The sequence below is a fragment of the Hyla sarda genome, chromosome 1, assembly GCF_029499605.1.
Source record: "Hyla sarda isolate aHylSar1 chromosome 1, aHylSar1.hap1, whole genome shotgun sequence".
Lineage (NCBI taxonomy): Eukaryota > Metazoa > Chordata > Amphibia > Anura > Hylidae > Hyla > Hyla sarda.
In genome coordinates this window covers 156,676,668-156,693,581 of record NC_079189.1, presented here as the reverse complement: position 1 = coordinate 156,693,581, position 16,914 = coordinate 156,676,668, and the positions used below count along the sequence as shown (strand labels likewise).

The window sequence follows — 16,914 nt, the reverse complement described above, 5'->3', positions numbered from 1 at the left end:
TTCCACTAACGCATATATTACCACTGTGGTTGTGTGGCTGCGGTCTGTGCGACAAGATCACTTAACCCCTTACTCCCTTCATATTTTTTTTTTCCCTTCTCTGTGCTAATATTATGCTTTATTGTTTTATGTATTTTTTTTGTGTATATGAAAAGCATAAAGACAGTGATATGGTTGTTATACATCCAAGTTTTGAATCCATGTAAAATGCTAAATTATATATGTAAAAGACAGCTTGAGAAGGGCTGTAATGGCATCTTTTAAATGGGACGATATGTTTCCTGAGATTATTTTCGCTATCGGAAAGGTTTACAGCTACTGTAAATGCATCCATATACAAGAGGTAAGACAGCCCAGACATGACCTTAGAAGAGATACGGAATATCCTTAAGCGATTCTACCCTTTCAGCACTAGTTCAGACTTTACTGACGTCTCCTTATGCTGCGAGATGTGTTCGGGCTTGTTAACTCATAAATGACAACATAGAAATGTGTCATACACCCAGTCTAAACAAGCAAGCCCAGCACTTGGGTTACACATCCTATAAACAGTAGTACATCACTGTGGAAGACCAATATCCTATTTACAGGGAGATGAGATCAGGGTCATTGCAAAGGAGAATTGGTGTGATTTTCCTTGCTTGTGGGGTTAAAGCAGTGTTTCCCAACTAGGGTGCCTCCAGCTGTTGTAAAACTACAACTCTCAGCATGCCCGGACAGCCAAAGGCTGTCCGGGCATGCTGTGAGTTGTAGTTTTGCAACAGCTGGAGGCACCCTGGTAAGGAAGCACTGGGTTAAAGAGGAATGCTCACCTATATAGTCTCTATGGGGGAGAGTTATCAAAACCTGTCCAGAGGAAAAGTTGCCCAGTTGCCCATAACAACTAATTAGATCGCTTCTTTCATTTTTAAAAGGGCACTGTCACCAACTTTATTTTTTGATATGTTGTAGTACTTATGTACTACAACATATCTGTAATATACTTAAATTATAAAAAAAATTTATTTTCAGGGCAAATTTTACGTTCGAAAACCGTCCACTAGGGGTCTCCCTCCTAGTGGCCGGCTGCAGCACGGCGTGACGTCACGCCTGAATTCGGACCGATTGCGGCCGGGCAATCGGTCCTAATTCATTTACACTGCGCTCACTCCCTGCCTGTCAATCAGACAGGCGGGAGCGAGCGCATTGGCTCCCCGGCCACTGGCTGGGAGGCCACTCCTCCCGCACATGTCGTCGCCGCCGCTGCCCCTGCACGCCTGCTGCCGGACTCTGCAGTATCAGTACGTATGTTTTTTATGATTATTTAGGGGAGTTGGTGGTTATAACCGGGGTTGGAGGAGAGCGGGGTTCCAGGTTTCAGAACGGGGGGGGGGGGGGCGGTGTGACGGAGGGAACGGGGTAGCGCCGCATGGCACTAACTTATAGTTCATCTACACAGGGTGCCTCCTGCTGTTTCACTACTACAACTCCCAGCATGCCCTGACAGCCAATAGATGGGAGTTGTAGTGGTGAAACATCTGTAGGCACCCTGTGTAGATGAACTAAGGGCGGAAGTCGGCCCCAGCAGGCATCAATGACTTGGTGCCTGCTGGGGAAGTTTGCCTGGTAGTGAGCACACTACCAGGCAGACAAAAAGTTACTTTTAATATAGTAAAACAAAAAATGTAAAGCAGGGAGGGGGTTAGGGATAGATGTGCAATAGGCAGGGACAGAAAAAAATATATAAAGAATGGATGGAGCTACCCTTTAACAAGGCCTCTGCAAAATGAAAGAATCAAGCTGATTGGTTGCTATGGGCAACTGGCCAACTTTTCCTCTGGACAGGTTTTGATAAATCTCCCCTATATAGTCAGTCAAAAGATGTCCAGGCATGCTGCGAGTTGTGGTTTTGCAACAGCTGGAGGCACCCTGGTAGGGAAATACTGGGTTAAAGAGTAATGCTCACCTATATAGTCACTATATATTCAGCCAAAGGCTGTCTGGGCATGCTGCAAGTTGTAGTTTTGCAACAGCTGGAGGTGCCCTGGTAAGGAAACACTGGGTTAGAGAGTAATGCTATCTTATGACCACCAGAAAATGATCAATGACCAAAGCTCTCAAGTGCGAGGACCCTGCCAGAAACTCCCCGAGTCTCAGCTTCCTGGACCCCTATGAGTATGACATGCAAAAGAGGGGGAGGGTAAGTGGTAAGTTTTTTTTTTTAAGACTTTCATTAACCATGGATGTATTCTAATGCAAAAGAAAATGATTTTCCTTCCTCTGCCTGCTAAGACCCAAGTTTTATACCGAAGAAAGAAATACTGACCTAAAGCCAGTCCTCAAGTACAGCTTTGTTAAGTGGTTTGTAAGGGCTCGTTCACATTATCGTCTGTACCCGTATTCTCATGCCAGTTATTAAATCCGTTCTTGACATGAAAGGCTGTAAATAAATCCCATTGATGTCAATGGGACGTTTTTTCACAGTCCTTTGCACTCGTTTGGTCCCTAATCTGTTCCTAATCTGTTTTTTTTTTTTTACGGATATTATAAATTTTAAATTGAAGTCTATGAGTCGATGAGCCTTTAAAGGGGTACTTCACTGCCCCAGCGTCCAGAACATTTTGTTCCGAATGCTGGGTGCGGGCACGCTTCTCGTGATGTCACGCAAAGCCCCGTCAGTGCAAGTCTATGGGAGGGGGCGTGGCAGTTGCCACGCCCCCTCCCATAGACTTGCACTGAAGGGGCGTTGCGTGACATCAGGAAGGGCTGCCACGCCGCCTGCCATGACCCCTCCCATAGACTTGCACTGAGGGGGCGTTGCATGACATCATGACGTGATGTCACGACCCCTGCAGCCCGCACCCAGCGTTCGTTACAAAACATTCTGGACACTGGGGCAGTGGAGTACCTCTTTAATGTCTCCGTTTGCATCCGTTTTTTCCAATCCATTATTACTTCTGAGCATGCGCAAAAGAATTGTGAGCAACCAGGCAGTAGCCAGACAAAAATAGAAACGGGCAAGAAACGGATTAAAAACTTGTGCAACAGGATGCCACTTAATGCATCAGTTTGCATCCGTTTGTAAGGGTGGGTTCACACCACGATTTTTCTATACAGTTTTTGGATATGGTTTTAAAAAAAAAAAAAAACGTATGCAACCATACAGCAAACCGTGGCCATAGACTTTCCATTCAAAACCGTATGCACCGTTTTGTATACGGTTGTTTCCGTTTTTCAAACCACACGGTTTTATACTTTTTCTTTTTCTGGACAGAAAACCATGGCCTGCCACGGTTTTTGGTCCGGGTAAAAAACCGTATTAAACCATATACGTTTTTTTTTACATGGGAGTCAATGGGAACCGTACAGAACTGTATGTGTGTACGGTTCCATCCAGTTTTTAACCATACGGTTTTTGACTTTGCACAGTTTTTTTTCTTGGAATTTCAATCAAACAAGTGAAACTTTATTCATAATGGAGTGAAAAGTTCAAAACATATACGTTTTTTTTCTTAAAAAACGGATGCAACCGGACATCATTTTTAAAACCGTATATGGTTTTCAACCGTATACAGATAAAACTGTGTACACACTTTTTGATACAGTTTAGTCAGGTTTTGAGGAATCCGTTTTTTATCAAAAACCTGATAAAAAAACTGTATTGCAAAAACGTGGTGTGAACCTACCCTTAATGGCATCAGTTTGCATCCGTTTGTTAGTGTGGTCCGTTTAGCGGCAATGACGGGAGACAACGGCCGTGTGAACCTAGCCTAAGCGTTATGGAGGATGGGAACTATATAGAACAGCAGCACACTGGGCACTTCTATCCATAACCGCCATCCATAGAATTATCCTGGGGATATTGTTCTAGACATTACTGTATTTCTATATTACAAATGACACATCGTCATAGATCTTATAATCTTTAAGTAACATAGATGCCCACTGATCTCTCTGGGAGGATTCAGGCGACTTGATCTTCTCTCTTTACAATATTATGCAAGGGAAGAACAGGGCAGATTCTGCCTTAATGCAGGAGAAGCCAAATAAAGGGAGGGGGTTGTTTCCTGTAAGATATCTAACCAGTCTAACAGCATCAGAGTCAGAGGGAAGAAGAGGGAGGAGGAGGAGGAGGAAGAGGAGGAGGAGGAGGGAGGAAAATAGCCACTACTGTGCACATACCCCTCCCCCACAACAGAGACACCCTCAGAAGTGAGCAGCCTGGGCTCTGACAGTGTCCTGATTACACTTTACACTTGTACACCCCACCCCCAGCCTCATGACTCTATTTAACCACAAAATTCCAGTTGTCTACATGGATCACGCTTCAGACAATGCTTTTTTTTTTTCTTCTTCCCTGGACTCAAAGCAGACAGCCTTATAGGAGGAGAAAACGTGTCCTGTATACCACCAGGAAAAAAAACGCAGGAATGACATCTATTCATTATACTTGACACTTACGCTATATCGCCAAATATTTACTATTACGTCTCAAGGTCAATAATCCTTTTGGATCCATGTTACATTTACTTTACCGTAACCCAAATTTGTAAGGCAATACGATTTCTGCCTTGGGGACAGTCATGTTCTATAGGAGTGTGTCCCAACTGGGGAGCCTCCAGCTGTTGCTGAAGAGGTGTAGTTTTGCAACAGCTGGAGGCTCCCCGGTTGGGAAACCCTGTCCTATAGGAATGTGTGTATCTATGAATTAAAAACTGGGAAAGGACTTTTTTTTTTTTTTTAATGATCACAACTTTTTACCCCATCCACAAGTAAATGGGGAAACAAACAACAACAACATACTATTCTCTTGTAACAACACACGTGACTACTGTCACTGCAAGATAAATAAATAAATAAAAACATGCTAAAAAAATACAAATCTTTACTTTTCCTGTTGAAATAAATAGTACATATAAGTGGTAGAGACTAGATCAGTGGGCCCCAAACTGTGGCCCTCCAGATGTTGCAAAACTACAATTCCCAGCATGCCTGGACAGCCAATGGCTGAGGGCCACAGTTTGGGGACCACTGGACTAGATGGCTATGCTATATAGATCAAGATCTTAAGTGCTCTACACAATCATTCCCAGCCCAGCAGGGGTTAATGCACATCTCCCAGGTCATCCCAAATCATCTATTCACCAAAAGCAATGACTGCCGAAATCAATGTAGGGGTTAATGTGAGGCGGCAGCACGGCCCACACAATGACTTGCTGGGATCTTGCTGTCCTTTGTTACATGATAAGTGTACAGGGCACCGCCACACTCAGGGGGGGCTAAGCCACTTATGAGATAACACTGAGGGATCATGACCCAAGCTGCCTCCTGCCAATAACGCCAAAACAGCCAAGGATCAAGGGCAGGAGGAAATGCCAGACACTGGGCATCAAGATCCTGGCATGGACTCAGAGGTCCCAGTAGCCACCAGACCCATGACTACCGACAACACTCCCTCAACTTACTACAGAATTAAAAGTGTTGAAAACTTTGAGGCATTGCCCATTGCAGTTGGCTCCACCCCTAACCCCGCTCTGAAAACAGAAAACACACGGGATAACCCCCTCCCCTCCACCTCCTTCCCCCCTTATGCCAAGCAATGAAACGACTCGAGCAGCAAGAGTGCCCACTAGCTCCCCCTCTTACCATGATCAGAGTGTGGTTCCTGTGCTCGGCTGTGCCGCTGACCGGTGCTGTCTCTGCATCCTGCTTGCCCTGCTGTGGAGGAGGATGATGATGGTGATGGTGGGGTGGCTGCTTGTTGGCACCAGTTCCTCCGCCACCAGTAGCAGAACCTGTGGCAGGAGGTGCCCCCTGGCTGGTGCCTGACTTCTTGGCTCTTTGCTCCAGTGTCCTCTGATAGAGATTCACCGTGTCCCTTCTCTCCATTTCCAGTTGCTCAGCCTGGGCTTGCTGGTACCTGCTCTCGCAGCTGACATGGTGCCTCCTGCAGCCCTCTATCCTCTGCCGGAGCCTCTCCACCACGGTGCTGTGCTTTGGAATGCTCACGCTGCTGCTATTGTTCGGTGCATTGGGGGCAGCAGCGCTGGGAGGGGTATTATTACCACTGTGACTACCAACCCCAATGCCAGCGCCACCGATGCACAGACTGCTGCCGTTGGTAGAGGCAGCGGGGGCTGCGAAATCCCCCATGCCAGTCCCCGTGCACACTATTTTGGAAGAGAAGTTTGCAGTGCCCCCAGACTTGTCCCCCTGGAGTTGGGAGGGATGGGGGGCTTCCTCCAGGTGGGCTTGTTATAAGGGATCAGGAGGAGCGAGGTTGGGGTGCAGTGCCAGCATGGATGACACCAGGTCAGTGCACAGCCCCCAGGGAGGAGAGGTGAGGGCAGCTCTCATAGGATCACACATACAACAACAAGGGGCAGAAGAAGAAGAAAGTATGGAGAAGCCAGGCAGGAGTTGTGGAGAGCCCTGGAGGTCAGCACTCCTCTTCTGTCTGTAATCCGTGCTGTTCCCAGACAGGAGCAGAAGGTCCAGGCATTGGGTGACCACCAGCACACACACTGTCACAGCACACACAGGCGTGCAGCACACTCACACACATGCACACTCCTCCTCTCAGCACCCACCGGACACAGCACAAAAGTTTACTCGTGTGTGCGGCAAAGCGTCCAAAGTACTTTTTTGTGGATCTCCTGCATATTAAACGCAGTGCAAAAAGAAGGGAAAAAAATCAACCAGAGATTGAACCAATAAAATGAATATATCTCTTTCTACATAAGTCATAAATCCTGAGGGAGAGACAAGGAGGAGGGAGAGGCAGGGGGGAGAACACACAGCTCAATAGCCAGAAAGTAGAGCAGTGCAGGCTGGAGCAGGAGCTGATAGAGCACGGCTGCCTAATGCTGCTGCTGCCGCTGCCTGTGCTGTTATTGCTCCTCCTGCCACCATCACAATGATCAAGTGCTCTCCTCCTCCTCCTCTCTCGGCTTCCTCCTCCTTCATGCCAGCGGAGTGATATCAGGACAAGAGCTCAGTAAACAGAAGCGAGAGGCCGTGAGGCGGCCCCGGGGACCAGGTGCAAAACCAGGAGTAGAGTGTGGACTCCAGTGCAGGAGGAGCGGAGCTGGCAGGGAGGAGGCGGCAGGGCACACACTCAACTTTTGACCTTCCCTTGGTTGTGTGTGCACAGGGGAGGGAGCAGCAGAAGAGCCAGTCTGTGTGCTCGGCTGTCTCCAGCTCTGAACCGTGCTGTCACATTTACTGTCTATGTACTGCACTCCGGACTGAACCCTCCTGTCACATCTACTGTCTATGAACTACACTCCTGACTGTTCCCTCCTGTCACATCTACTGTCTATGTACTGCACTCCGGACTGTACCCTCCTGTCACATCTACTGTCTATGTACTATACTCCTGACTGTACCCTCCTGTCACATCTACTGTCTATGTACTGCACTCCTGACTGTACCCTCCTGTCACATCTACTGTCTATGTACTACACTCCTGACTGTACCCTCCTGTCACATCTACTGTCTATGTACTACACTCCGGACTGTTCCCTCCTGTCACATCTACTGTCTATGTACTATACTCCTGACTGTACCCTCCTGTCACATCTACTGTCTATGTACTACACTCCTGACTGTACCCTCCTGTCACATCTACTGTCTATGTACTACACTCCTGACTGTACCCTCCTGTCACATCTACTGTCTATGTACTGCACTCCGGACTGTACCCTCCTGTCACATCTACTGTCTATGTACTGCACTCCGGACTGTACCCTCCTGTCACATCTACTGTCTATGTACTGCACTCCGGACTGTACCCTCCTGTCACATCTACTGTCTATGTACTACACTCCTGACTGTACCCTCCTGTTACATCTACTGTCTATGTACTGCACTCCGGACTGTACCCTCCTGTCACATCTACTGTCTATGTACTACACTCCTGACTGTACCCTCCTGTCACATCTACTGTCTATGTACTGCACTCCGGACTGTACCCTCCTGTCACATCTACTGTCTATGTACTATACTCCTGACTGTACCCTCCTGTCACATCTACTGTCTATGTACTATACTCCTGACTGTACCCTCCTGTCACATCTACTGTCTATGTACTACACTCCTGACTGTACCCTCCTGTCACATTTACTGTCTATGTACTGCACTCCGGACTGAACCCTCCTGTCACATCTACTGTCTATGAACTACACTCCTGACTGTTCCCTCCTGTCACATCTACTGTCTATGTACTGCACTCCGGACTGTACCCTCCTGTCACATCTACTGTCTATGTACTACACTCCGGACTGTACCCTCCTGTCACATCTACTGTCTATGTACTGCACTCCTGACTGTACCCTCCTGTCACATCTACTGTCTATGTACTACACTCCTGACTGTACCCTCCTGTCACATCTACTGTCTATGTACTACACTCCTGACTGTACCCTCCTGTCACATCTACTGTCTATGTACTGCACTCCGGACTGTACCCTCCTGTCACATCTACTGTCTATGTACTGCACTCCGGACTGTACCCTCCTGTCACATCTACTGTCTATGTACTGCACTCCGGACTGTACCCTCCTGTCACATCTACTGTCTATGTACTACACTCCTGACTGTACCCTCCTGTTACATCTACTGTCTATGTACTGCACTCCGGACTGTACCCTCCTGTCACATCTACTGTCTATGTACTACACTCCTGACTGTACCCTCCTGTCACATCTACTGTCTATGTACTGCACTCCGGACTGTACCCTCCTGTCACATCTACTGTCTATGTACTATACTCCTGACTGTACCCTCCTGTCACATCTACTGTCTATGTACTATACTCCTGACTGTACCCTCCTGTCACATCTACTGTCTATGTACTACACTCCTGACTGTACCCTCCTGTCACATCTACTGTCTATGTACTGCACTCCGGACTGTACCCTCCTGTCACATCTACTGTCTATGTACTATACTCCTGACTGTACCCTCCTGTCACATCTACTGTCTATGTACTATACTCCTGACTGTACCCTCCTGTCACATCTACTGTCTATGTACTACACTCCGGACTGTACCCTCCTGTCACATTTACTGTTTATGTACTACACTCCGGACTGTACCCTCCTGTCACATCTACTGTCTATGTACTACACTCCTGACTGTACCCTCCTGTCACATTTACTGTCTATGTACTGCACTCCTGACTGTACCCTCCTGTCACATCTACTGTCTATGTACTACACTCCGGACTGTACCCTCCTGTCACATCTACTGTCTATGTACTACACTCCGGACTGTACCCTCCTGTCACATCTACTGTCTATGTACTACACTCCTGACTGTACCCTCCTGTCACATCTACTGTCTATGTACTACACTCCTGACTGTACCCTCCTGTCACATTTACTCTCTCTATACTACACTCCTGACTGTACCCTCCTGTCACATTTACTGTCTATGTACTACACTCCTGACTGTACCCTCCTGTCACATTCACTGTATATGTAATACACTCCTGACTGTACCCTCCTGTCACATCTACTGTCTATGTACTACACTCCGGACTGTACCCTCCTGTCACATCTACTGTCTATGTACTACACTCCTGACTGTACCCTCCTGTCACATCTACTGTCTATGAACTACACTCCTGACTGTACCCTCCTGTCACATCTACTGTCTATGTACTACACTCCTGACTGTACCCTCCTGTCACATCTACTGTCTATGTACTATACTCCTGACTGTACCCTCCTGTCACATCTACTGTCTATGTACTACACGCCTGACTGTACCCTCCTGTCACATCTACTGTCTATGTACTACACTCCTGACTGTACCCTCCTGTCACATCTACTGTCTATGTACTACACTCCTGACTGTACCCTCCTGTCACATCTACTGTCTATGTACTATACACCTGACTGTACCCTCCTGTCACATCTACTGTCTATGTACTATACTCCTGACTGTACCCTCCTGTCACATCTACTGTCTATGTACTACACTCCTGACTGTACCCTCCTGTCACATCTACTGTCTATGTACTACACTCCTGACTGTAGCCTCCTGTCACATCTACTGTCTATGTACTACACTCCTGACTGTACCCTCCTGTCACATCTACTGTCTATGTACTACACTCCTGACTGTACCCTCCTGTCACATCTACTGTCTATGTACTACACTCCGGACTGTGCCCTCCTGTCACATCTACTGTCTATGTACTACACTCCGGACTGTACCCTCCTGTCACATCTACTGTCTATGTACTGCACTCCTGACTGTACCCTCCTGTCACATCTACTGTCTATGTACTACACTCCGGACTGTACCCTCCTGTCACATCTACTGTCTATGTACTACACTCCTGACTGTACCCTCCTGTCACATCTACTGTCTATGTACTACACTCCGGACTGTACCCTCCTGTCACATCTACTGTCTATGTACTACACTCCGGACTGTGCCCTCCTGTCACATCTACTGTCTATGTACTACACTCCTGACTGTACCCTCCTGTCACATTTACTGTCTATGTACTACACTCCTGACTGTACCCTCCTGTCACATCTACTGTCTATGTACTACACTCCGGACTGTACCCTCCTGTCACATCTACTGTCTATGTACTACACTCCGGACTGTACCCTCCTGTCACATCTACTGTCTATGTACTACACTCCTGACTGTACCCTCCTGTCACATCTACTGTCTATGTACTACACTCCGGACTGTACCCTCCTGTCACATTTACTGTCTATGTACTATACACCTGACTGTACCCTCCTGTCACATTTACTGTCTATGTACTATACACCTGACTGTACCCTCCTGTCACATCTACTGTCTATGTACTATACACCTGACTGTACCCTCCTGTCACATCTACTGTCTATGTACTACACTCCTGACTGTACCCTCCTGTCACATCTACTGTCTATGTACTACACTCCTGACTGTACCCTCCTGTCACATTTACTCTCTCTATACTACACTCCTGACTGTACCCTCCTGTCACATTCACTGTATATGTAATACACTCCTGACTGTACCCTCCTGTCACATCTACTGTCTATGTACTACACTCCGGACTGTACCCTCCTGTCACATCTACTGTCTATGTACTACACTCCTGACTGTACCCTCCTGTCACATCTACTGTCTATGAACTACACTCCTGACTGTACCCTCCTGTCACATCTACTGTCTATGTACTACACTCCTGACTGTACCCTCCTGTCACATCTACTGTCTATGTACTATACTCCTGACTGTACCCTCCTGTCACATCTACTGTCTATGTACTACACGCCTGACTGTACCCTCCTGTCACATCTACTGTCTATGTACTACACTCCTGACTGTACCCTCCTGTCACATCTACTGTCTATGTACTACACTCCTGACTGTACCCTCCTGTCACATCTACTGTCTATGTACTATACACCTGACTGTACCCTCCTGTCACATCTACTGTCTATGTACTATACTCCTGACTGTACCCTCCTGTCACATCTACTGTCTATGTACTACACTCCTGACTGTACCCTCCTGTCACATCTACTGTCTATGTACTACACTCCTGACTGTAGCCTCCTGTCACATCTACTGTCTATGTACTACACTCCTGACTGTACCCTCCTGTCACATCTACTGTCTATGTACTACACTCCTGACTGTACCCTCCTGTCACATCTACTGTCTATGTACTACACTCCGGACTGTGCCCTCCTGTCACATCTACTGTCTATGTACTACACTCCGGACTGTACCCTCCTGTCACATCTACTGTCTATGTACTACACTCCTGACTGTACCCTCCTGTCACATCTACTGTCTATGTACTACACTCCGGACTGTACCCTCCTGTCACATCTACTGTCTATGTACTACACTCCTGACTGTACCCTCCTGTCACATCTACTGTCTATGTACTACACTCCGGACTGTACCCTCCTGTCACATCTACTGTCTATGTACTACACTCCGGACTGTGCCCTCCTGTCACATCTACTGTCTATGTACTACACTCCTGACTGTACCCTCCTGTCACATTTACTGTCTATGTACTACACTCCTGACTGTACCCTCCTGTCACATCTACTGTCTATGTACTACACTCCGGACTGTACCCTCCTGTCACATCTACTGTCTATGTACTACACTCCGGACTGTACCCTCCTGTCACATCTACTGTCTATGTACTACACTCCTGACTGTACCCTCCTGTCACATCTACTGTCTATGTACTACACTCCGGACTGTACCCTCCTGTCACATTTACTGTCTATGTACTATACACCTGACTGTACCCTCCTGTCACATTTACTGTCTATGTACTATACACCTGACTGTACCCTCCTGTCACATCTACTGTCTATGTACTATACACCTGACTGTACCCTCCTGTCACATCTACTGTCTATGTACTACACTCCTGACTGTACCCTCCTGTCACATCTACTGTCTATGTACTGCACTCCGGACTGTACCCTCCTGTCACATCTACTGTCTATGTACTATACACCTGACTGTACCCTCCTGTCACATCTACTGTCTATGTACTATACACCTGACTGTACCCTCCTGTCACATCTACTGTCTATGTACTACACTCCTGACTGTACCCTCCTGTCACATCTACTGTCTATGTACAACACTCCGGACTGTACCCTCCTGTCACATCTACTGTCTATGTACTACACTCCGGACTGTACCCTCCTGTCACATTTACTGTCTATGTACTGCACTCCGGACTGTACCCTCCTGTCACATCTACTGTCTATGTACTACACTCCTTACTGTACCCTCCTGTTACATCTACTGTCTATGTACTACACTCCTGACTGTACCCTCCTGTCACATTCACTGTCTATGTACTGCACTCCGGACTGTACCCTCCTGTCACATCTACTGTCTATGTACTACACTCCGGACTGTACCCTCCTGTCACATCTACTGTCTATCGCTACACTCCTGACTGTACCCTCCTGTCACATTCACTGTCTATGTACTGCACTCCGGACTGTACCCTCCTGTCACATCTACTGTCTATGTACTACACTCCGGACTGTACCCTCCTGTCACATCTACTGTCTATCGCTACACTCCTGACTGTACCCTCCTGTCACATTCACTGTCTATGTACTGCACTCCGGACTGTACCCTCCTGTCACATCTACTGTCTATGTACTACACTCCGGACTGTACCCTCCTGTCACATCTACTGTCTATGTACTGCACTCCGGACTGTACCCTCCTGTCACATCTACTGTCTATGTACTACACTCCTTACTGTACCCTCCTGTTACATCTACTGTCTATGTACTACACTCCTGACTGTACCCTCCTGTCACATTCACTGTCTATGTACTGCACTCCGGACTGTACCCTCCTGTCACATCTACTGTCTATGTACTACACTCCGGACTGTACCCTCCTGTCACATCTACTGTCTATCGCTACACTCCTGACTGTACCCTCCTGTCACATTCACTGTCTATGTACTGCACTCCGGACTGTACCCTCCTGTCACATCTACTGTCTATGTACTACACTCCGGACTGTACCCTCCTGTCACATCTACTGTCTATGTACTGCACTCCGGACTGTACCCTCCTGTCACATCTACTGTCTATGTACTACACTCCTTACTGTATCCTCCTGTCACATCTACTGTCTATGTACTACACTCCGGACTGTACCCTCCTGTCACATTTACTGTCTATGTACTGCACTCCGGACTGTACCCTCCTGTCACATCTACTGTCTATGTACTACACTCCTGACTGTACCTTCCTGTCACATCTACTGTCTATGTACTACACTCCTGACTGTACCCTCCTGTCACATCTACTGTCTATGTACTACACTCCTGACTGTAGCCTCCTGTCACATCTACTGTCTATGTACTACACACCTGACTGTACCCTCCTGTCACATCTACTGTCTATGTACTATACTCCTGACTGTACCCTCCTGTCACATCTACTGTCTATGTACTACACTCCTGACTGTACCCTCCTGTGACATCTACTGTCTATGTACTACACTCCGGACTGTACCCTCCTGTCACATCTACTGTCTATGTACTACACTCCTGACTGTACCCTCCTGTCACATCTACTGTCTATGTACTACACTCCGGACTGTACCCTCCTGTCACATTTACTGTCTATGTACTATACACCTGACTGTACCCTCCTGTCACATTTACTGTCTATGTACTATACACCTGACTGTACCCTCCTGTCACATCTACTGTCTATGTACTATACACCTGACTGTACCCTCCTGTCACATCTACTGTCTATGTACTACACTCCTGACTGTACCCTCCTGTCACATCTACTGTCTATGTACTGCACTCCGGACTGTACCCTCCTGTCACATCTACTGTCTATGTACTATACACCTGACTGTACCCTCCTGTCACATCTACTGTCTATGTACTATACACCTGACTGTACCCTCCTGTCACTTCTACTGTCTATGTACTACACTCCTGACTGTACCCTCCTGTAACATCTACTGTCTATGTACTACACTCCGGACTGTACCCTCCTGTCACATCTACTGTCTATGTACTACACTCCGGACTGTACCCTCCTGTCACATTTACTGTCTATGTACTGCACTCCGGACTGTACCCTCCTGTCACATCTACTGTCTATGTACTACACTCCTTACTGTACCCTCCTGTTACATCTACTGTCTATGTACTACACTCCTGACTGTACCCTCCTGTCACATCTACTGTCTATGTACTACACTCCTGACTGTACCCTCCTGTCACATTTACTCTCTCTATACTACACTCCTGACTGTACCCTCCTGTCACATTTACTGTCTATGTACTACACTCCGGACTGTACCCTCCTGTCACATCTACTGTCTATGTACTACACTCCTGACTGTACCCTCCTGTCACATCTACTGTCTATGTACTACACTCCGGACTGTACCCTCCTGTCACATTTACTGTCTATGTACTATACACCTGACTGTACCCTCCTGTCACATTTACTGTCTATGTACTATACACCTGACTGTACCCTCCTGTCACATCTACTGTCTATGTACTATACACCTGACTGTACCCTCCTGTCACATCTACTGTCTATGTACTATACACCTGACTGTACCCTCCTGTCACATCTACTGTCTATGTACTACACTCCTGACTGTACCCTCCTGTCACATCTACTGTCTATGTACTACACTCCTGACTGTACCCTCCTGTCACATCTACTGTCTATGTACTGCACTCCGGACTGTACCCTCCTGTCACATCTACTGTCTATGTACTATACACCTGACTGTACCCTCCTGTCACATCTACTGTCTATGTACTATACACCTGACTGTACCCTCCTGTCACTTCTACTGTCTATGTACTACACTCCTGACTGTACCCTCCTGTAACATCTACTGTCTATGTACTACACTCCGGACTGTACCCTCCTGTCACATCTACTGTCTATGTACTACACTCCGGACTGTACCCTCCTGTCACATTTACTGTCTATGTACTGCACTCCGGACTGTACCCTCCTGTCACATCTACTGTCTATGTACTACACTCCTTACTGTACCCTCCTGTTACATCTACTGTCTATGTACTACACTCCTGACTGTACCCTCCTGTCACATCTACTGTCTATGTACTACACTCCTGACTGTACCCTCCTGTCACATTTACTCTCTCTATACTACACTCCTGACTGTACCCTCCTGTCACATTTACTGTCTATGTACTACACTCCGGACTGTACCCTCCTGTCACATCTACTGTCTATGTACTACACTCCTGACTGTACCCTCCTGTCACATCTACTGTCTATGTACTACACTCCGGACTGTACCCTCCTGTCACATTTACTGTCTATGTACTATACACCTGACTGTACCCTCCTGTCACATTTACTGTCTATGTACTATACACCTGACTGTACCCTCCTGTCACATCTACTGTCTATGTACTATACACCTGACTGTACCCTCCTGTCACATCTACTGTCTATGTACTATACACCTGACTGTACCCTCCTGTCACATCTACTGTCTATGTACTACACTCCTGACTGTACCCTCCTGTCACATCTACTGTCTATGTACTACACTCCTGACTGTACCCTCCTGTCACATCTACTGTCTATGTACTGCACTCCGGACTGTACCCTCCTGTCACATCTACTGTCTATGTACTATACACCTGACTGTACCCTCCTGTCACATCTACTGTCTATGTACTATACACCTGACTGTACCCTCCTGTCACTTCTACTGTCTATGTACTACACTCCTGACTGTACCCTCCTGTAACATCTACTGTCTATGTACTACACTCCGGACTGTACCCTCCTGTCACATCTACTGTCTATGTACTACACTCCGGACTGTACCCTCCTGTCACATTTACTGTCTATGTACTGCACTCCGGACTGTACCCTCCTGTCACATCTACTGTCTATGTACTACACTCCTTACTGTACCCTCCTGTTACATCTACTGTCTATGTACTACACTCCTGACTGTACCCTCCTGTCACATCTACTGTCTATGTACTACACTCCTGACTGTACCCTCCTGTCACATTTACTCTCTCTATACTACACTCCTGACTGTACCCTCCTGTCACATTTACTGTCTATGTACTACACTCCTGACTGTACCCTCCTGTCACATTCACTGTATATGTAATACACTCCTGACTGTACCCTCCTGTCACATCTACTGTCTATGAACTACACTCCTGACTGTTCCCTCCTGTCACATCTACTGTCTATCGCTACACTCCTGACTGTACCCTCCTGTCACATTCACTGTCTATGTACTACACTCCTGACTGTACCCTCCTGTCACATCTACTGTCTATGTACTACACTCCGGACTGTACCCTCCTGTCACATCTACTGTCTATGTAGTACACTCCTGACTGTACCCTCCTGTCAC

General features: G+C 47.1%; 1 protein-coding gene across 2 annotated transcripts in view; it reads right to left on the bottom strand.

Moving 5' to 3' along the window:
* Window positions 1-6,953, bottom strand: part of MAML3 (mastermind like transcriptional coactivator 3) — a 390,381-nt gene extending 383,428 nt beyond the window's left edge. The window contains exon 1 of one of the 2 annotated variants that reach the window (XM_056563018.1): window positions 5,626-6,953. In XM_056563018.1, the coding sequence (XP_056418993.1) occupies window positions 5,626-6,132 (507 nt within the window). In that variant the 5' untranslated portion in view covers window positions 6,133-6,953. The remainder of the gene's footprint in view (window positions 1-5,625) is intronic. The other variant, XM_056563011.1, reaches the window with a different exon arrangement.
* Between the last annotated feature and the right edge of the window lie 9,961 nt (window positions 6,954-16,914).